Source organism: Phodopus roborovskii, unplaced genomic scaffold (genome assembly GCF_943737965.1).
Source record: "Phodopus roborovskii unplaced genomic scaffold, PHOROB, whole genome shotgun sequence".
In the NCBI taxonomy this organism is placed as follows: Eukaryota; Metazoa; Chordata; class Mammalia; order Rodentia; family Cricetidae; genus Phodopus; species Phodopus roborovskii.
Genome location: NW_026126603.1, coordinates 1,728,246 through 1,749,097, shown reverse-complemented (window position 1 = coordinate 1,749,097; position 20,852 = coordinate 1,728,246). Strand labels below are relative to the sequence as shown.

Here is a 20,852-nt window from a genome sequence, read left to right as displayed (position 1 = left end):
CCAACAACACCACACTGTGGTTCAAAGTTTAATCTAAATCTTTAAAAAAAAATATATGTGAGACCTATTTCATAAGAAAGAGTAATTGCTGCTTTATCAAAAATACAACACTAAACAATTACTGTCCATTATGACAGGAAGACCTCAGGGTATCCACAACCCCAGATATCTTGGGGTTCTGCTACCCTAACAGTGACTGGTTGGAGCCCTTCCATGGGTAGTCACACCACAGCCTAGTCAGGAGGCAAGTTTACCTGTCACTCCATCAGGGCCCACATTCTTGGGGGCCCAGAGCTGCATGGTGCAGTAAAGGAACTGTTCTGTTTGTCCAACTTTCCCACCTTTTCCTTCAGTTTTAGGCTTTTTTTTTTTTTTGAGGTAGGGTCTCACTATGTATCCCAGGCTGTCTTTGAATTCATGACTCTCCTGGCTCCAATTCCTGAAGCACTGAGAACAGTCTGGCTGCTATTAATTCTGAACAAACTTTTCTAATTGCCCAGTAGCACTAACTCATTATAGAAGAACAGATTAAATCAAGCAAACCAATACTGGGGCTAGGGTGATGGCTCAGTCAGTAAAGTGCTTACCTCATAAGCATAACACCTGAGTTCAAGCCCCAGACTGCCAAGCATGGTGGGACATATCTGAAATCCCAGTGCTGGGGTGGGGGCAGAGATAAGAGGGTATCTGTGGCTACAAGCTAAGGACAGACCCTGCCTCACAGGAAGTAGTAAATAGCATACCTTAGAAAAACACCCAAGCTATCCTCTGGCTTCCACATGCATGCATATACACGGGTAACACACACATATGAATACTCATGCACACACATAAATGCAAAGAAGTTTGTATGCATACTACAAAACAGTTTTTGAAAAGGAACCTTTAATAGTCACCTTGCACAAGCAAGTAAAATTAGGTAACTATGTTAACACAGTCCTAAGGATTATAATTCATGCTAATAGGAAAAATATGCATAATTTATAGTTCCCAATGCATTTCCCCCTAAACATCATGATGCTGTTATGAAGGCTTCCACAGGAGCTCTGTCTCCTCTATCAAATTCTAGATTCCATATTTCTCAATCAGCTCTCTTGCTTTAGAAATATAGGCACTCATTGCGTCTTCCTTCGACAATCCTAGAAAGACACAAACATGTTATCTCACTGGTTTGGTAGGAAGTGAAGGCTTGTTTTAACCTTATTTAAGAGTTAAAAACCAGCTGGGCGATGGTGGTGCACACCTTTCATCCCAGCACATGGGAGGCAGAGGCAGGTGGATCTGTGTAAGTTCGAGGCCAGCCTGGTCTACAGAGCTAGCTACATAGAGAAACCCTGTCTTGAAAATCCCCCCCCCACACACACACACAAGAAAAGAGTTCAAAACCTTTTTGAAGGCTCCACGCTTCCCACTTGGCCTTGCCCTTCAAATCTAACATTGCTGGACACGCTGCCAAAAGAAGGAAAGTTTCAACTTTACTTTTCACTGTGCACGTCTACAAACACTGTGCAAACAAGTGCATCTATTTGTCTAAAACCATGATTGGGTACCACCAATGTTGATGTCTCCGATGATGGACTGTTTGTAGAGCCCATAGAGTTCTTTGAGTTCTTCATCGTCAGGTCTACTTTTCAGCTTCCTCACATCTTGTGTGGCCTGGTCAAAATCAGCCTAGGTCAAGAGAGCAAGGACACACATAAGGCACATATGTGGTGTATATACAAGACATACACATAAAATCTGATTTTTTTTTATTATAAGTCATGTCAACTGATTTCCAGTAAAGAGAAGTTGTACGGCTTACTTTGGGTTATATAGCAAATGTGTCTTATCCCAAGGGAAAAGCATTTATAATCTCTCCCTCCTCTCGACTCTTCCTCCCTCCCCTCCTCTCCTTCCCTCTCCTCTCCTCTCTTTTGTCCTTCCTCTCTCCCTCTATAACAAATGCTGAAGAGAATTCACTTTACAAAGAGAAAAGTTGGTGGACAGCCAATGGTCTGACCACAGAGGTAGAGTGGTAGCTAGAGAAAAATCCATCAGAAGGATCCTGCCTCAAGAGGCTCATGCTCAAAATGAATCTTGTGTAAGAGGGGATAGGTTTCTGGTGGGAAGGCACAAACGGGAAAGCTGTTCCTACAATACAGAGAGATTTCACTAGGGTTAAACGTAAAGAGTGGGTCAAATAAGATCAGTTTGTTCCCCTCATTATCCACACTATCATGAGTGGCTCCAAGGCTCTCCTGCTCCTATCTGTCCCGTGGCAGAGATGACAGTCACAGTGAACACAGAACATCATCTCAAAGAGTGACTCACAATTTACCCTACTTCATTTTCTGTAGAAAGTTAACTGAACAGTTAGCTTACATTAGAACTTGATAAAGCCCTTTGAACAGTCCTTGTTGAAAGACTGAATTGGGAAGGTAAATTCTTCAGTCAAGGTACTGAAGCTATTTCAATCACGTGTGCGTGGGGGGGGTGTGTGTGCGTGTGTTTCTTCTGATTGTAAAATCATCCACCACCACTCCCCAGTGACAGCATCACTTTTTGTGGTGTCTTGAGATCAAACCCAGGACCTCTTGCAAGCGTTTTGCCACTGAGCTGTCTCTCCAGCCCAGAAAAAAACATCATCCACTCCACTGCTTTAGCCACATCATTTAACAAGGAAATTGTCTAAGCAAGATGGCTGTTGGGCCATTTTCACTTGGAGGGGAGAAGAGGTTTGAATATGCTAACCAGCTGCTGGCTTTTCAATACATTTTTTTACTTTTATTACAATTTAAAATTAAGAGTTTTGAAATAATTTCAGACCCAGGTACAAGTTATAAAAACACCACATTTTTAGTATCTACCAGGATCCCCTGGGTATAATCTTTGTAACCAGCATTTACCTCCAGTTCTCTCGGCGTGCAAAAGATTATAATGCCAGTATAGGTAGGTAGGTAGGGCTCTCTCTCTCTCTCTCTCTCTCTCTCTCTCTCTCTCTCTCTCTGTGTGTGTGTGTGTGTGTGTGTGTGTGTGTGTGTGTGTGTGCATGTGTTAAGGTTTAGCTATGTGCCCAGGTTACCTCAGAACATCCAGGCTTAAATGATCTAGGCTTCAGTTTTTCTAGTGGCAAGTGAATCCAGGGACTCCTTAATACTAAGGAAGTGCCCTTCCAGCTGACCCACACATGTGCAATCTGCTTTATTTCTCAAATGGAGTTCTAACCTGCTTTCATTCTTTTTTTCCCTGAGACAGGGTCTCATGTATCCTAGTGCTGCTCTGAATCTGCTATGTAGCTAAGGACAGCCATGGACTCCTATCCTGTCTCCAAGTACTGAGTGCTGGGAATACAGGTGTGTACTACCACACCTGGCTTGGATTATCTCTCGTAGAATATATTACGTTTTTGTTATATTATTACATTAGTAAGGATTTCAAATTGAAATAATAAGCATGTGTTTTAATAAAAATCTCATATTTCATTCTTTAAGTGTAATCAATTGCAGTGACTATAATTCAAGTATTCTTTGATCATAGTGATGCTGATATCAAGGATGTGTTTTCAAACTAGAATCCTTTTTCTTTCTTTTTGTTTTTATTTTTTGAGACAGGGGTTCTATGAGTAACAGTACTGGCTGTCCTGGAACTTTCTCTGTAGACCAGGCTGGCCTCAAACTCACAGAGATCCACCTGCCTTTCTTTGCCTTACAAGTGCTGAGATTAAAGGTATGGTCCACCACTGCCTATCTAACCCTAGAGTCTTAGCAAAGTGAAAGAAAGTTTCATTACAGCAATACCAGACTTAAGCATTTTAACTTTGATAGTAACAGAAACCCATGCCCTGTATCAGTTTTAGTACTTGACCTACTTTTTCAGTGCTGCTCTATTGTCACGGCTATTATTCACCCTCATGATGTTTCTTAACCTTTAGATCCTCAATGGAAACATTTTTGAGGCAACTAAAGATACCCTTACCCACTGCTGCTTTAAACACTGCCCACCTGGCTCATCTAATGATTTCCCACCTTCATTTTTATTTACTCTACATTTACTATTGTGTGCATACAGGTGAACACATGTGAATAGGTGCACAGGTACCACAGCATGCATGCAGAGGCTATAGAACAATTGCAAGAGTCAGTTCTCTCCATCTACCTTGTGGGTCATGAGGTTAAACTCAAATCACCAGGCTTTTCAGCAGGCACTATTCTCCTTTCCTCTACCCTAAGACAATGACTGAGGCGCGCGCACACACACACACACACACACACACACACACACACACAGAGAGAGAGAGAGAGAGAGAGAGAGAGAGAGAGAGATTAATGTGTCACAGACTAAGAGGGAGATGCAAGTCTCCATGTTTCTGGGGTATGTCATCTACCCATGATAATGAAGTTGGCTATACTCATAATATAAAATGTTAAGCATTAGACAAGTGTGTCTTCGAAGGTAACTTAATGAGAGAGTGCTCCTAATATAACTGTTACATACAGAAACAAATCATGGATGTAGTATGTTCACATATCTATCATTATACACTTATGGAAAAAAGACATATAAGGAAGCAACCTATCATGTGGTTATCTACCAGGGGAAGGTTCTCCTGGTTTTACTTTATTCATATTTATTCTCTTCCCACTTCTATCAATAAAACGGCAAAGTCAGAGCTTCATAGAGTAACTAGCAATGCGATTCAACAAGACACTTGGCTCTGAGAACTTCCTGAGATCCCAAGAGCAAGGAAGGGGATGACCCCAGAGGATGTCATCTGCTTCCCTGAGTTGTTAAGAGAGAGATGAAGGAGGGCCTCCAGGAGATGTGGGTAATTTAAACAATCCCTGGGGCCCAGAAGGGTTGCCATGGGGAGCCTGGGTCCTTGTTTACAGTTTAGGCGTTTAGGCAGGTGTGGGGAGTGACTGCAGGGTCGCAGCCAGGAGCTCCACCTGCCCTGCCCTGCCCTGGAGCTACCACGCCTCCTCTTGCCTCATCAGAGTGCTTCCTTCTCGGAGCATCGCACCTACAAAGCCTTCCCAGATCTGGCTTACCTGAAGGGACATAGTGATGAGGTAAAGTACGCTGTGGCGGGCAGACTCCGGGTCTCAGTCCCCAGCGCTTGGCCTCATTCTTAAAGAGAAGCGCTCCTCCTCCGGACTCTCCTATAGGTTGCGCTTTGGGCCTGTACCCGCCCAGTCTCTCAGAGTCCTTGCCTGGGAGGGGTTTGCTAGATTACCTCTCTGCGCTCTCTCTCTTTCTCTCTCTCTCTCTCTCTCTCTCTCTCTCTCTCTCTCTCTCTCTCTCTCTCTCTCTCCCCCTCCCTCCCTCCCTCCCTCCCTCCCTCCCTCCCTCTCTCTCTCTCTCTCTTCCCCCCTCCCCTCTTCCCTCCCCCCTCCCTCTTTCTCTCTTCTATCGTCTCGAGGTTGTTTTCAGGAAACTAAGAGAGGTTTCCCAGGGACTTGTGTAAGGATTAAAGGTTCAGGCATTATGCTGGCCTGCCCCTGCCACCTGGCAGAATGCACTCAGCAGTACTCTCAGCCCAGGGTTCCATGAGTACTAGTCTGTAGGCAGGTGCAAAGGACGCCTTTAAAAGACAGACCCCTGCCCACTTAAGCTCTCTTTTGCTTTCTCTGTTTTTGCTCTCTATCTCCTGCTTTCGATTGGCCACCAGCTACTCCCTTCTTCTTCTCTCCCCCCCTCCCCCTTTCTCTTCTGTTCCTGGTGCCTCTATGTCTCTTCCCTTCTCCCTCACTACCCTTTTTACATAAACTCTTCCTTCACGCTCTATCTGCCTGGTGTGTTATTCTCTCCCGCCTCGGTCACCCTCACCTGCTATGGAACCTGCTATGCTCTCCCACATGGTCCCTTCCCTTGGGATCCTCACTCGGGACCACTCACCACCACACCCGTCCCTTCTCCAGCTTTTATTCTTATAACTGTAAGGACAGCTTGGGCTTCACCTGCGAGTCCTTGATCCTTTTTCTGATTCTAGAAGTCTGGGTGGGACATAGCCATTACTGGGGCCTCTCAAGTGCCACCAAGGGAACTCACCAGGAGTGAAAGCGGACCAGGAGCGTGTGAACCTTGTCTTAAGAAACCAAAGGCATAAATTCTAAGGTCAATCTGCACTCATTCCCGCCAGCATTTATGTACAGCCTGTTTAGTGGAACCTAGGTCTGTCCGGCTGCAAATTCACCATCACCTGGAGTCTGCAGGGTCTCAAAAGCAAGCTGTGAACCTCTTTTTTTTTTTTTTTTTTTTTTTTTTTTTTTTTTGCTACACTTACGGAGAACTGGACAAAGTTTCCAGTTCCGGAGAAGAATTTCTGACTGATTAAAACAGAGTTGTGGAGAAGTATTTAGCACACTGTATTTAGAGAGTCTGAAATTGAACATAGAGCAATGCAGCTTGTGATGAAAAAAGCCCCAAAACTTTCTAACTTGGTTTTGTGTAAACTGTATGTTAGAAAATATTTGCTACTTTTTTTTTTTTTTTTTTGGTGGTGATATTAATCAATTCCTAACTACAGGACAAAAGGCAATTTTGGAGCAGCGTCTGGGCAGCATGTGGTTTTGGAAATGGGACGAGCATGATGGGATCCTAGGGCAAAGGTTAGTTTCAGAACAGTGAGGTTTTCTGATAGTTTAGTAGTGGCTGCTGAAAGTGTTCATCTGCATCAGCTGAGACCTTTTGACACAATAGTCGTTATAAGAAATTAGCAAAGGCAAGCCACATTGCTCTCTTTTATTCTTGAAAGTTTATTGTGTTTAAGATGGAGTCTCATATGTCCCAAGTCGTTCTTGAATTCATTCAGCCTCAGGCTGGCCTCCATCTTGTGATCCTCCTGCTTCAGTTTCCCAAGTGTTGGGATGATAGGCATCCATAGAGTGTTCAAGATCCCCTTTCTGAGCTGTAGTCCTCCATTGGGATGCCAGAGCCTTGCAAGACTCTTCAAGGATGTCATTCATCCATTCCTCTAAATTCAATTGAGCCTATGGATGTTTCTCCCTGGCCTTCCCATTCTACCTTTGGGTGTAGTGGGTTCCTGTGTTAAGACTATATATAGCACTGTTTGCAAAAGTTCGGAGTTGGCTCTTTAACAAAGGCCGAATATACATAATGCCTATTATTTGACCTCAGGGCTTAAGGATATTGTCCCAGGGAATTTGAGGAACAGGGAACTGACATCCTGTTGTTCTGTGTTTACATGAGTATAAACAAATGGTCTGAGTCTAATCAGGTGCCTTTTCTCTACTGGCCTGATCTATGGAAGGGTGGTACTATTACCGTATTGTTGCCTGGGAATAGCCCACATGCTTGAGACACCTCCCATTCACATTGCTGTCATGGACACATAATTCACTGGGGGTGTCTAGTGGACCTTCGAATAGCACAGACTTGAAGTCTGTTCTGTGATTTGGCAGCTCAAAATTGAAGTCCATTCTCAGTTAAGGGATTTTAAATATTGGTCTGATTGTAGACATGCAGGAAAATATATAATGAAACCATTATTTTATTTTACTTTTGGTTTTTCTGTGTAACAGGGTTTCCCTGTGTAACAGCCCTAGCTGTCCTGGATCTAGCTCTGTAGACCAGGCTAGCCTTGAACTCACAGAGACCTGCCTCTCTCTCTCTGCTCTCTGGAGTGCTGGGAGTGTGTACCACCACTGCCTGGCTGAAACCAGTATTTTAGACAATTAATTACACTCTAATACTAAACTGGAAATAAAATAATTGTTATTAACAGCTATCTTTGCAGAATCCACAAAACCACAATAGCACACAAATTCAGAACAAAGGTTAGAATTCCATGGAAGAAAAGAAAAGCTGATGTTCAATTATTGTGCAATATTTATTGACAAACTTTTTGTCAGCTCCAATGCTACAATTTCTTACCTAGAATCTTAAACTAATGTTATCTTGTTGTGACCTTTATCTAACAGTTCAAGAATTAGTACAAAAAGAAAACTTCTATAAACTTAAGTTATTAAACAACTATTATTTTAAAATAACAGTTATCACTGAAAAGTAAAATTGACCATCAGATAAAGAATGTCAAATATATAGTAATTAAGGAAACTACAGGAAGTTTACTGGAAAACATTTATAGAATTGTTTGAGACATATTAGAAAATGTTTGTACAAAAAAATCTAAACATTAGCTGAATTGATATTATTGGGGTTTTGTAAATATGTTAGTAAATGACTGAACAAAAACGTGGGGGTGACTGCATTACCTCAGATGATTTTTAAATAACCTTTTTTTTTTTTGTTAAAATGTTTGTGTCACACAAATGTAATAATAAATTGCCTTTGAGATACAGAATGTTGTCTTTGGTAAAATTCTTGTGGAAATAATGCTAGCCTTCGAACAGAAAACAATAACTAAAATTTAAGTTTTACTAACCTAATTCTGCCGCATATGTCACTGGGCCATCACGGTTCAGTTTGTCTGGCACTTACTATGTGGCAGGCACTGTGGTAAGCATCTTACACACAACTCTCTTCTAATCCTCAGAATAGATGCTATCTTTATCATTTCATAACTTGCCCAGGGCATAGGTACACTTGTTAGTGGTAAGGTTAGGGTTCCAACTTAGCAACCTGACTCCAAAGCCTTGTAATGTAGGAGCTGGAAAAATGATTATGTGAAAGGTCAGGTCATGGGTAAACTTTATGTCTGGAACTTTAGTGGGATAATACACACAGCCATTGTCTTCTTTTCCGCTTACCTTTTAACTTCTCTCTCTCCCCACCTCTTGCCTCTCATTTTTCCCGGTCTCTTTCTTCCGTGTGTGTGTGTGTGTGTGTGTGTGTGTGTGTGTGTGTGTGTGTGTGTGTGTGTGTGTGTGCGCGCGCGCATGCTGTAGCTGAGGTTGGTCGCCTAGAACTAAGTAAGCAAGCAGTCCAAGCTGACCTTGAACTACATCCTCCCGACTCAGTCTCCCAAGGGCCAGGGTTTTATATGAACCTTTAGTATTTCAATTCGACTATCACAATTTGTCTTTATCGCCACATGACTGCAAGTTATTGTGCTGACTTCATTCTTGTTAATCTGCTTGTGTTTAATTTATGTGCAATAGGTGGTGAATAATGAAAATTCTAGACTCTGAATTTTAGAATTTAAAATCAGCAGTGAAGACACTGAGAAGGACCTAAGTCCACCTAAATTAGTTAGAAAGGGACAGAAAAGATAAAAAAAAAAAAAAAAAAAAAAAACATTTTGTCAAATGCAGCCAACAGACTTAGGTTTTAGTCTTTGTCACATTACCCCACTGTTTCGCCAGTTGTCCATAACTCTCCAGTGATCCTGATCACAAACAATTTTTCTTTTCTTTTTCTTTTCTTTTCTCTTTTGGTTTTTCGAAAGAGGGTTTCTTTGTGTAGTCCTAGATGCTCTGGAACTCACTCTGTAAACTAGACTGGCTTCAAACTAAGAGATTCTTCTGCCTCTGCCTCACAGGTGCTGGGATTAAAGGCGTGCACCACCGCCTGGTTTCATAACCATTTTTAGTCTCCATTGGTGCAGCAGGCAAAACAGATATTGCTGGAATATTCTGGAGTACTGCTGTGGAATTGAAAGCTGCCCTTATTTCTCTTTGAGTTGGCTCAAAATTCTCCATCATAATTGTAATTACATCCAACTCTATAACACCTATTTATTTGATTTTCGTGGCGCAAGGACATGTGCAGAGAGTGAATGGCTGGAATTTTGTGATTCTAGAACGGAAAGACTGCGGGCCAGAATTCCAGGGCAGAAGTAACTACGGTAAAGCCGAAACGAGACAAAGCCTTCCACGAACCAGGACCCAGGAACTGGTTGTTACACCGCCTTTACTCCACCAGTGGAGACCGATAGCGGCTGGTTACTACAGCAACCACAGGCTCTCGCGAGACAAATCATACGCCTGCGCAGTGCTGCTCCAGAGTTCCGCGCTGCGCTTAGGGATTTTACCCAGGGACCTCCCGCTGTCGCAAGCTGTGGTTTAAGTCCCTCACCAGGTGTGACGCAATGCAGAAGGCAGGCGGTCAGGCTGCGCAGGCGCACGTGGAGCCGGCGCTCGGGCCTCAGGGACGGCGGAGTCGCAGTCCTGTGGTCTCCGCAGGCCGCGCTTCTGCAGCGGTGGGCGCGCGCCTGTCGTCCGAGTCCCAAGCCCGTGGGCACCCGTCACTGCGGAGCGGTGGGAAAGGAGCCGAAGACGCTTCTGCGATCACCCGGCGCCAGGTCTCCTGAAGCCCCGTTGTGGCCGTTCTCAGTCTCCCGCCAGGCGGGGGTTTCCTTCGCGTGGCGAAACGTGGGTACCCCTGCACCTCCCGAGACCATGGGAGCTTCTCTGCTGCTGGCAGCCTTTCCAAGGCCCCTTCCCAGATCGTGGTCTTTCTGTGACCTTTCTATTCCCGCCACTCCACTGCAAGACTCTCCAGAGCCACCATCTTGTCCAGCATCTCTGTCCCAGCGACACCGAACTTGCTTTAATATTCTTCCGGGATACCCCGCTGCCCCCTTCTTACTTCGTTTGGAAGGAATTCTTTAGATAGCATCCATTTCCCCCAGAGAGCCTTCTTTTCCTGACCCTCTCAGCTAAGGCTACTCCAGTCTGCTCCCTAAGGTACCTCACTACTCTGGCTTTAAATTGAGACGTTTCTATTACCCGCAGAGGCTTTCGCTTTGCACAACACCTTAATGGCCCAGGGCATCAAGGATAATCCATTAGAAGTTGATGAAGAGATATGTGCTATGTGAATAGTATCCTAGGCAGGGTATATGGTGAATAAAGAACATGAGAAATCAGAGGCTTCATTAAATAGCCCGAGTCTACAATAGGCGTGGTGGCTAAAAGGTGAAAGGCTTGTGAGAAATGGGAGGGTAAAAGCTAAACCTTTGAGTTTCCAGTTGATCTGTAGGTAGTAGCAGCTTGCAGACAAGAGATGGCAAGGCACTCAGCATGTCCACCCTGTTTTTCTGTCTGCAAAGCTGTTCTTAACTAATCAGCATTTTTTTCATATTGCATAGCGGTCACCTTATGCAGACTTGACTTTTTTCATCTTTCTTTCCAGGTTCTGCCTATCAGAGAAGTGATCCCAATCTTGCTGTCCCTTGGTTGCAGAACATCTAAGTGTGAGTGTCCCTCTTACACTGATTTGCCATTTGGTAAGAACTATGGTGGGGCTGCTATCTTGCTCTCTGGTCATTTTGTCTGGGCACTTACAGCCAGGTACCAGTGCCTTCTGGCAGTCACCTTACTAGATTTGGATAGCCTTCTGTTTTTCAATCTCAGCCTGTGGGGAAAGAGAGCTAATAAGCGATCAATTGGGAGAGTGCAGTGCAGTGTTGGGAAGGAAGCATTAATAAATAGACGATGTCTGTAGCAGTGAGCAGCATTGATAGGACCAGGTTTGCAGCTCTCACTGGGAGGAATTCTGGCTTTATGTGGAAAGGGACTAGAAGGATCAGGATCTCAGAGTGAGTCCGCAACACCATTCCTTAAGACTGTCCAGTTTGGAAAGCCAGCCTGTCCCACACCAACATATCCAAATGCTGGTTCTTTTTCTGATTCATCTGGCGGCTTGGCTACACTCCCACAGCTCAGTAGCTCTATGGTGAGAACCAGCTATCTGTATGTTCTTAAAAGCTACAGGTTATTTCTAAGATGGAGCCACATCTGCTTCCTAACCCATACACCTAGAAGCCCTACAGGCATGTTAGGGGATTGGGTATGAGGGGAAAGTGCCCTGAATTGGAGGAACCTTAATTAATCAGAGGGAACTTGCTTATTTGTCAACTGGGTCTTTATACTTCTCAGATGAGTTCTAGGAAGGAGAAAATAACTGAGAGAAGTAACTATGCAGTTGCCTTCGAAAAGGACAGGCCTGATCTAAATGAATAAATGCACAATTAGACAGCAATGGAGAATATCCTAGCGAGTCTGTAAGGTTAATAGCACACCCATACAGTGAATAGGCCAATGGCTTCTAATATACTTTCAGAAGGAGCCCAGCCCTTTTATTTCTCCCTTATGGATGAATCTCTGAATTTCATAACAAAATTTTCCTAGTTTTCATGAAATTGCCTGCCAAAGCAGTTACCTTGTAATCATGTGAAGGAAAAAATATGAGCCTGTATGTTTCAAACGTTTTAGGACCTGGGGATCATTGAAGGAGACTTACAAAGGGATACAGAATAGGAGTTTTTGCCATGGACACATATTATTTTTGGTTTTTAAAGCCTGATCTGGTTAGTTATGCATTTCAGAGACTACACATAAGCTCTGTGTGGGCAGACACGGGGTCTTGTTGCCCACCAGCAGCTGTGCATAGAACACCATCTGCCCACTGGAGCTCAGTGAATATGGGTTGATAAGTGAATAAATGAGGGGCCCTTGAGAGTGTTCAGAGAATAAGACATTTACCACTAGGCGAGTCACCATGGTGGAAGGAGAGAACCCACTTTGATTGAGCTGTCCCCTCTGACCTCCCTGGTGCTCTGTGATGTGATCCCCAACCCCAGTAACTTAATTTTTTAAAATGAATGATTGGAAGTCTAATTAGAGTTTAGAAGATGCTAACAAATCTCCAAGCATAACACCAGTCATTCTCACATTGTCTGTGTATGATGGAAAAAAATAGGGAAAACTAAAACTACTTCATTTTACCAGAGAAGTTATATGCATGGCTACCTAGTTAGGCCTATACAATTAGACTTGCTATAGCTATCAATCTGTAGTAAAAAACAAAAATTACTGGAATATAACCAATATCCTCAGAGCATGCATTACTAACATGAGATAATGTTTCTTTCTGAAGGGTTTTCAAGATGGCTGCAGCCCCTCAAGCACCAAAGAGGGGATCTATTAGGAAGACTAGACCTCTGGTTGTAAAGACATCACTGAACAACCCGTATGTCATTTCCTGGAACACCCTGGAGAGAGAGGACATACACTTTATATTACAGACCCTCGAAGATAAATTTAAATCAGTTGGACTTCAGAAAATTGAAGATAAAAAGAAAAAGCCACCTTTTGTAAAAAAGCAAAGATGCAGCTCAGATGTTGAGATTAGTGAAGGTCTGAAAGAGAAGGAGCATGATGGGAATGTGCAGGTCTCAGGGTGGACACCTGTGCATGTCAGAAAACAGCTGGTCATTGGTGTTAATGAAGTCACCAGAGCCCTGGAGAGGAATGAACTGCTCCTGGTTCTAGTGTGTAAGTCAGTCAAGCCTGCTGTCATTACCTCACACATGATTCAGCTGAGTATAAGCAGAACAGTTCCTGCTTGTCAGGTTCCTCAGCTCAGTGAGAGAATTGCTCCTGTTATTGGCTTAAAATGTATGTTAGCCTTAGGCTTCAGAAAGAATACCTTGGACTTCGCTGAGGAAGTAAAAGCTATCATTCCCAGAGTGCCCAGCTTAAATGTGCCATGGCTTCAAGACAGAACCCAAGATCCCAAAGACATTTTAGAGACAGAATCTTTGGAAAGCCAGGACAAAGAGATACTGGACACCTCATTTGATGAGGTTACAAAAGTCAGTAAGAGGCTTGCTGAAAGTGAGCAGGCTTCCGCTACAACACTACAACCCCTTAAAATAAAGAAACTCATTCCCAACCCTCATAAGATAAGGAAACCACCCAAAAGTAAAAAATCCATTTCAAAGTAGTTTTCTATGAACTTGTCATTTCATGAAAGGAAATAAAGTATGTTTTCATATATTCTTAGAATCCTGCATGGAGGTGTTCTTTCAGATATGGCAAGTCTTTCTAACTGGGTGAGACACATAACGCTGAACCTTAAAAACTTAAAACATTAAGTACAGAAAATACAATGATTAACAAAATCAAAGTTTATTGAGACTAACGTCCATGCGTGTATAAATTCACTGCTTTATAGGCTCGTACAACGCTTGCTTGCAAGAACATCAGTTTCCTACAGCACTTACATTTCTCTACCAAACTTGGAAAATGGGGCACAGGCTGGTCTAGTAAGGTGGCTGAAACTGGAGATCCTCAGTTGTAAGGGAGAGACACTAAATGCTAAGCAGTACACTGTTTTCAAAAGCAGCATACCATTTTTACTTGGTGGTAATTTGGCTTTCTTTGTAGGTAAGCATTGACACAGGCTTGGAGAAAGGCTTGTTTAATACAGAAAAAAAAAAAAAAAAAAAAAAAAAAAAAAGCCTGATAAGGTTATTAAGAATTCCCTCCCTGCACATAATTTCCTTGCAATATTTAACATCTATCAAAAGTACATTGGGGGTATAGCTCTGTGGTAGAACATGTACTTATTAGCACACACAATCCCCGGCTTGATCCCCAGCACCAAAACAAGCAACAAACAACAAAACAAGACTAACAACAAAAAGTAACTACAGTAGTAACTTAGGTGAAATGTGGCAAGAGGAGAGATCCAATGGGTCTTGCAGACTAGAAAATGGAGTAGTCAGTGCTTTGGATATGAATCTTCCATGTCTCTGGACAATCATTCTGTCATTTAGGAGGAAGTAAACGTGATATTGAAACCTTTTCTCCCAAGTTCTGCTTGAACTCATGGGCTGTGCCACCTTTGTTCCATTTGCTGACTAATTTCTATTTTTTGAAGGAAAGAAACCTTATAGCACATTTTGAATATAGAGATAGGGCAGTGTAACTTAAAAAAAACTCCGGAGACTGTTGCATTTATATTTGGTTTTAACAGCTATTTTATATCTGAGCAGTTGTACTGGTTAGTGATTTTCTAAAATATCGATTGGTCATGTGCTTATATTATGGATATACCAATGTTAACTATTAGTATACTTAAAGTGATAGTTTTTTAACAACTGCAATGTGCAGTAAACAAATCTCTAAAAGGATCGTTTAAGTTTCCTCATGAGGTAAATAAGCCCATGAAAAAATTCATGACTGACCTGAAAACTCAATTTGTATTAGACATAAAAAATGAGTGAGACAATTCCCAAAGAGCTGTAAATCCAGATTCACTAAACTTGCTGACCTAATGCAGTCTTTCTAAATGGTGTTTCAATGAATAGGTAGTTTTACTTCCTGAAGGTGCTCTGTTAAAAACGTGACTCTGTTGGGCATGGACCGTATGAGATGAGAAATCTGCTGTGTCTTTCGGAACAGAACTGTTCCCACTTCTGCACACCTGTGAGGCCCAGGTGCTATCAGGGATGGCACAATTTGTGGCCTACTTCTTAGGACCTCAGTCCACAAACACCATTAAGAGGCCAGACAGCAAATACTTTAACTTTGCAGGCAATACAGTCCAGTTTGTCACAACTACTTTATTTCCCCTTGTAGCATGATTCAGCCACAGGCAGGCCATATGTGAAGATGTGGCTGTATTCTGTTTGGGCCATTTCCCCCAACCATTCAAAATAATAATGGCCATTCTCAGCTCATATGCTGTCTAGAACAGCCAACAGTGAGACGTGCCCTAAAGGTAACATTTGGTTGAGTCCTGTCTAGTGAGAAGAAAATGCTACACTGTCTGAAGTAGGTGTTCTGGACTGGAGCAGAGGCACTGTAGTAAAGGCAGGAAGAAGTATGTACTTGGTGGCCTCTGACTCGAAGGCCAGTCTATACAATGGCCTTGTTTATTATTTTATTTTCCCTTGGATTAGTGGCAGCATATACACATATGTACACTGTGAAACTTTTGTTTTTCAAAATCTAGGTAAAAACAACATCAGTAACAAAATTATGAATACTTATTTACAAGTAAGACATTTTCCATTAGCATGACAATTTTCATGATAAATTAAAGTCAGCGTAAAGGAACATGTGCAATTTTGCATAATAAAAACATTCAGACCATCTGTGTGCTGACAGCACTACTACACACTCCTCTGGGCATTTAATCTGACCTTAGAGCTTTTACTTCCTTCCCCTTACACATCCTTAACATTGCTGAGAAATGAAGACTGCAAGCAGTCGCAAGGTCTGGTCAGTTAGGTGTGTACTCTTCAGTGAGCATGCTCAACATTTGCCCCTAACTTTGCTTTTGAAACAGTCTGATCTGCTGAAGCGCAAAGGACAAACCTGTGTTATTTACTGATTTGGCTACTATGCTTATGCAATAGACCTGTGTGGTTGCTGATTTGGCTACTATGCTTATGGAATAAATGTGCTAAGTCACTGGTACATTTTCATATTGCTCCATACATAATTATCTACCACATGTCAATTTTATAAACATTCTCAGTGGCATCATGTAAGGTGATATACATATGGATCCTTGTTCTGTAATACAAGTATATCACCACTTAAACAGAAAAGCAGCAGTGACTCTCCTCCTAACAGCAAAGGTTTTTCTTAACATGATGCCACCATTTCTGTTTGGTTCACAGAGAAACAGTTCCACTTTTAGAGTGGAAGGACAACATCTCTCTATACCATGAGAGCTCTGTGAATACTTTCATCCCTCCCACACATCAGTCAACAGCAGAGATTGGCTCTCAACATCCTAACTGGAAGTGTGTACTATTGGCCATCTGTTCTGATTGTTATAGACTATTTCAATTTCACTCAACTTGTGCTTTTATTCTTCTTTGGAATGGCAGTTCCAGGACTCACTAAATAGAATATTAACAAATGAGAATGTCAGCCTTCTAGAAGTAACATATCCATCTACTGTAGAACAAGTCCAACCTAAAGAAAGGAAAACAATGAGATAAGACCAAATGGAAGAGGAATTGAGTTTTAACACAACAACACACTATTCTGTGTTTAGACAAGTCCCCCTGGGCTGTGATGCTGGCTTAGAGGGAAAAGTCCCTGGAACCCTGGTAGAAGTAGAGTTACTGACTGACTCTGATCTTCATATATGTTGCAGCACGTATGTACCCATACAGAAAAACAAAACAACAGCAGCAACAACAAACCAAATAAATAAAAATTCCCCTTTATCCTATAGTAGTATAAGACTGTCTGAATTAACTGATTCCATTTACAATCTCTTTCTCTCACACAGAGGAAGAGAGAAATAGGTAAAAGCCCATTTATCCTGAAGGAAGGGCTGTGATAACGAGCTCATTCACTCACCTTTTCTGAGTCTGTCCCTGGACACCTCCAGTTGTACAAATAATACTGTAAGTTGCCATCTCCTATACCAAACTTGAGTTTTTCCAAGAAGGTCTTATTTTCCATCAAATCTAGTGCATTGAATACATCAAATCCTTTCTGCCAATATAAAAAATTTAAAATACCAAGGGTTTAACATATTCTTTGTGTATATATTCCTGTACAACATTAAATTCTTCTATAGTAACTTAAATATGTACTTCTAAGGCTGAGTATCTACAATATAAAGCCACAGACTAAGAATCATCTTAGAAGACTGTATTATAAAGACAGCTGGGGAAGAGGGCTACAGAGGGGGTTCCATGGTTAAGAGCCATACTGCTCTCACAGGGGCCCTTAATGTAAGGACTTACTTAAGGAGAACCAAGTAGTACAAAAAGCAACAACACTCACCAACTTGGCTATAATGAGCGCATCATTCATGAGGTCCAGCAGGGGTGTCTCTGTGTGAATGTTGTAGAAGGAATAGGCAGCCTTGAGACTCTTGTGGGCAGGGTGGTGCATAACCGTGGAGGGGAGCGTGTAGAAGCTCAGGAAATCAGTCAGCTTCCCACTGGGGCTCTGAGCAACAGAGGTAAGAAACAGCAAGTTGAGTGTTTCCTTTAACAAGCATTCAGATGCTGACCTATGACTTACACCCAACTTTTTGTTCAAACAAGGAGCAACAACTGAGATTTTCCTCCCTATAACCCAGTTTGAGTCTTTTATTGTGGGAAGAGACCAACAAGTGGATGGGATATTAGCCAAAGTGCTAGTGGGAGATGCGCAAGCTCTTCCAAAGCCAAGTCCTAATGGGAAGTTTCTCCAGGCTGACTGCTGAGACAATGTCCATGCCAACAGGACAGTGATAGAAGTAGATTTGCAGCCTCCACGCTGAGAACCAGAGGCTGCCTTCCCTACTCACAATGAAGCATATACAGGCTGCTGCCAGGAGGAAACAGCTGCATGGGGAGCTAGCTACCCACTGGTGAATAGAACACCATTGCAAAGCACATGGCCATTCAGCCTTGGTATCCGGCACTTATTCTTAGAAGTGAATGAGAACTGATTACTTTAGGAAAAAAATAACAAGACTTGTTTGTTAACGTGAGCTTTCAAGGCCCAAGTTTTAAGGCCTAACAGTTTTAAAGAAGGAAAAACAATCATCCTCTACCATATCTACCTTATATGACAAAGATCATATCCATGAATGTAATTTTTAAGTATTATCTAATGAAATGTCAATATCTGAAAGACCTGTGTAACCCAGGAAATCAATATTTTCCAAGTAGCCAATGCATTTTGCAAACTTCTATGTAAATATAATTCATTCAAAGAACCAGACATAAGTTAGTGATAGAAAATCTGCAGAGTGTACAAAACTATGCTGGGGAGAGGGGACACATAGAGAAAAGAAAGAGGACAAAGGTGGGGGACAACATACCAATGAGTTTTGGATCAAGAGAATAAAAGTTCACTGATAATTTCAGGTAACAGTATTCATAATTATCTGAAAACAACTGTGTATGGTAGTACACATTAGTAATCGGGAAGCTTAGGCAGGGGGTTCAACTGTCTAAAGCCAGAGGCTGGAGAGATGGTTCTGGCTACTCTTCTAGAGGCCCAGAGGCCCAAGTTCTCTTTCCAGCATCTATATGGAAGCTCACAGTCTGTAACCCCAGTTCCAGAGGATCCGATGCCCTTCCAGAGGCACAGACATGCATACAGGCAAAACACCCATACACATAAAAATAAAAAAGAATCTAAAAGTCAGCCAGAGCTATAAAGCAGGCCTGAGTTGGCTACATAAAAAAACAAACAAAAAAACCCAATTATCTGAAGGGTTAAATTAGTCACTGATTTTCAAGTCTTCATGTAATTCAATCAAAGTACTATGTCACAATGAATTGAACAAAACCAAGGAAAGGTTGAACAATTTTTAAAAATGTGAAATTATTCTTTCACTTAGTTCTCATGTATGGATGTTCTTTAGGTAACATACAACGGCTTTACTATTGTTGTTATTGAGTATGGTAAATAGCTACTGATCTACTCCATCAGAGTACAGCTCTCTGGGGTTCTGAGTAATTCTTTGGAGTAATACCCGAGATTGCATTTTATGAGTCTCTGAAGATACATATGTACAGTAAGATTTGTGAACAAGGACATTTTAGAAATACAAATTTTGAAACTGCCTGCTCACTTGTTCTTTAGAAATGTCTTGTAGATCTTCCTTACCAAGTGATATTAAATTTTGACAATGGTTGACAATGCTAAGTAACAGTTCTGCTTACAAGTGATGTAAGTAAATTCCTAGAATCATTTCTAATTGTTCTTCTCTGCTGTCTTCAAACTGCTTGCCAAATTAAATTCCATTTTCTCAGTTGAACCCCATTTCAACTGAGCTTCCAAGTGAGACATCATCTGAACAACCAATTCCAAGCTTTGTAAAACAAGGTTGGAAAAAATATGTTACTTCCATCTAGGCAACAGTCAAGAGTATCTAGGCGGCTCCTTTCCCTTCCCTCCCTTGAATAAGAGTTCAAGGGCTGAATCTGTGCCAACTAATGGCAGTTCAGATCCAGCGAGCTATATACAAAAGTCCAAATAATATTAAACTCAGGAACATAGATATCTAGGATGAGGCACAGACTAATTACTAGCTTTTTCAAAATGAGAAGAGCAAATGCACAGCAAAGAAAGCAAAGCACCCTAACCTCCCTTTAGTAACTAGTGAAAGTGCTCAAGTCCAAGACTGTAAGCAGCTGTGCAGTGAGTCATGGCAGAAAGACATGGGCACATTGTAATCCTCCTCAATGAAGCTTTACTCTGTTCTCAGGACTATCTCATCAGCTCATGTTTACCTCCACCACAAACGTGTCAATGATGTGTTCTCTGGGGAGGAACCAGTGGGCCACTTCCTCTTCATCCATTACTGGAGCTAGATGAAACTGCTTCAAGTAGTTGTTGATTAGTTCTCGGACTGCTTTGATATCTTTTGGTTCCATTGGTCGCAAACCTGAAGTCTTTGTAACCTTGTTAGAAAGAATACAAAGCAAAGCCAGAAGCACAATGAAGAGGAGTAAAATGAAGTTACTTTGTGCTCAGAGTATGGCTCAGATGCCTGCAGTACCTAACCTATGGGAGCTTTTTAGAACTGAAGACTGTTGGCTCCAGATCCACTTCAGTCAATCAGAACCTGCAGTATACCATGACTCTATTAAAACCCGAAGCTGGGCCTACAAACTCCCAGCTACTTGAGAGGATGAGATATGGGAATTAACTAAAAGGCCAGGCTCTACTGGGATATACAGTGGATTCAAAGCAAATCTGAGCAACTTACTAGCCTGGTTTTCAAAATAAAAAGATGATGAGGGCTAGTAGATAGTTTGGGTGGGTGGGGGTGGGTGGGGGGTGGGGTAAAGAAACCTGCTGCCAACCCTACATACTGAGTTCAACCCCCAGGACCCACATGGTGGAAGGAGGGAAGCAACTCTCATAAGCTGCCCTCTGAATTGCACCCATGCATTTGGCAAATGTATGACACAGGCTGCACTCCCAAAAAGATGAAGTCAATAAGCTAGGATGTAATGTGTCCTCTCTTCTTTTTTTCTTTTTTTGTTGCTGCTTTGGTTTTTCAAGACAGGGTCTCTCTGTTTGTTCCTGACTGTCCTGGAACTCACACTGTAGACCAGGCTAGCCTCAAAATGACAGAGATTTGTTTGTGTCCCAAGTGCTTGGCCTAAAGGCATGTGCCACCAATGCCCAGCTTGTGTCCTATCTTCTTATCCAAGAACTTAACAGATATGAATAATAGCA

The 20,852-nt window shown here is 42.1% G+C and overlaps 3 protein-coding genes across 5 annotated transcripts in view; 1 reads left to right on the top strand and 2 right to left on the bottom strand.

The window, feature by feature from the left end:
• Positions 1-868: 868 nt before the first annotated feature.
• On the bottom strand, positions 869-5,042 carry Acbd7 (acyl-CoA binding domain containing 7). Its single transcript, XM_051205860.1, has 4 exons — positions 5,031-5,042; positions 1,551-1,671; positions 1,387-1,449; positions 869-1,139 (listed from the first exon to the last, which is right to left on the bottom strand). Exons 1-4 carry the CDS (start codon positions 5,040-5,042, stop codon positions 1,066-1,068), a joined length of 270 nt encoding a protein of 89 aa, XP_051061817.1. The 3' UTR covers positions 869-1,065.
• A 5,085-nt stretch (positions 5,043-10,127) lies between these two features.
• Rpp38 (ribonuclease P/MRP subunit p38) lies at positions 10,128-13,694 on the top strand. The gene is made up of 3 exons (XM_051205858.1): positions 10,128-10,274; positions 11,038-11,098; positions 12,784-13,694. Exon 3 carries the CDS (start codon positions 12,794-12,796, stop codon positions 13,631-13,633), a length of 840 nt encoding a protein of 279 aa, XP_051061815.1. The 5' UTR covers positions 10,128-10,274; positions 11,038-11,098; positions 12,784-12,793; the 3' UTR covers positions 13,634-13,694.
• Positions 13,695-13,801: 107 nt separating this feature from the next.
• Nmt2 (N-myristoyltransferase 2) overlaps positions 13,802-20,852 on the bottom strand; it is a 43,125-nt gene continuing 36,074 nt past the window's right edge. For 2 of the 3 annotated variants that reach the window (XM_051205889.1, XM_051205890.1), the window contains 4 exons: positions 19,898-20,068; positions 17,448-17,615; positions 17,016-17,153; positions 13,802-15,495 (listed from right to left, as the gene is read on the bottom strand). In XM_051205889.1, coding sequence (XP_051061846.1) covers positions 15,454-15,495; positions 17,016-17,153; positions 17,448-17,615; positions 19,898-20,068 — 519 coding nt within the window. In that variant the 3' untranslated portion in view covers positions 13,802-15,453. Of the gene's footprint in view, positions 16,623-17,015; positions 17,154-17,447; positions 17,616-19,897; positions 20,069-20,852 lie in introns of all 3 variants that reach the window. The other variant, XM_051205888.1, reaches the window with a different exon arrangement.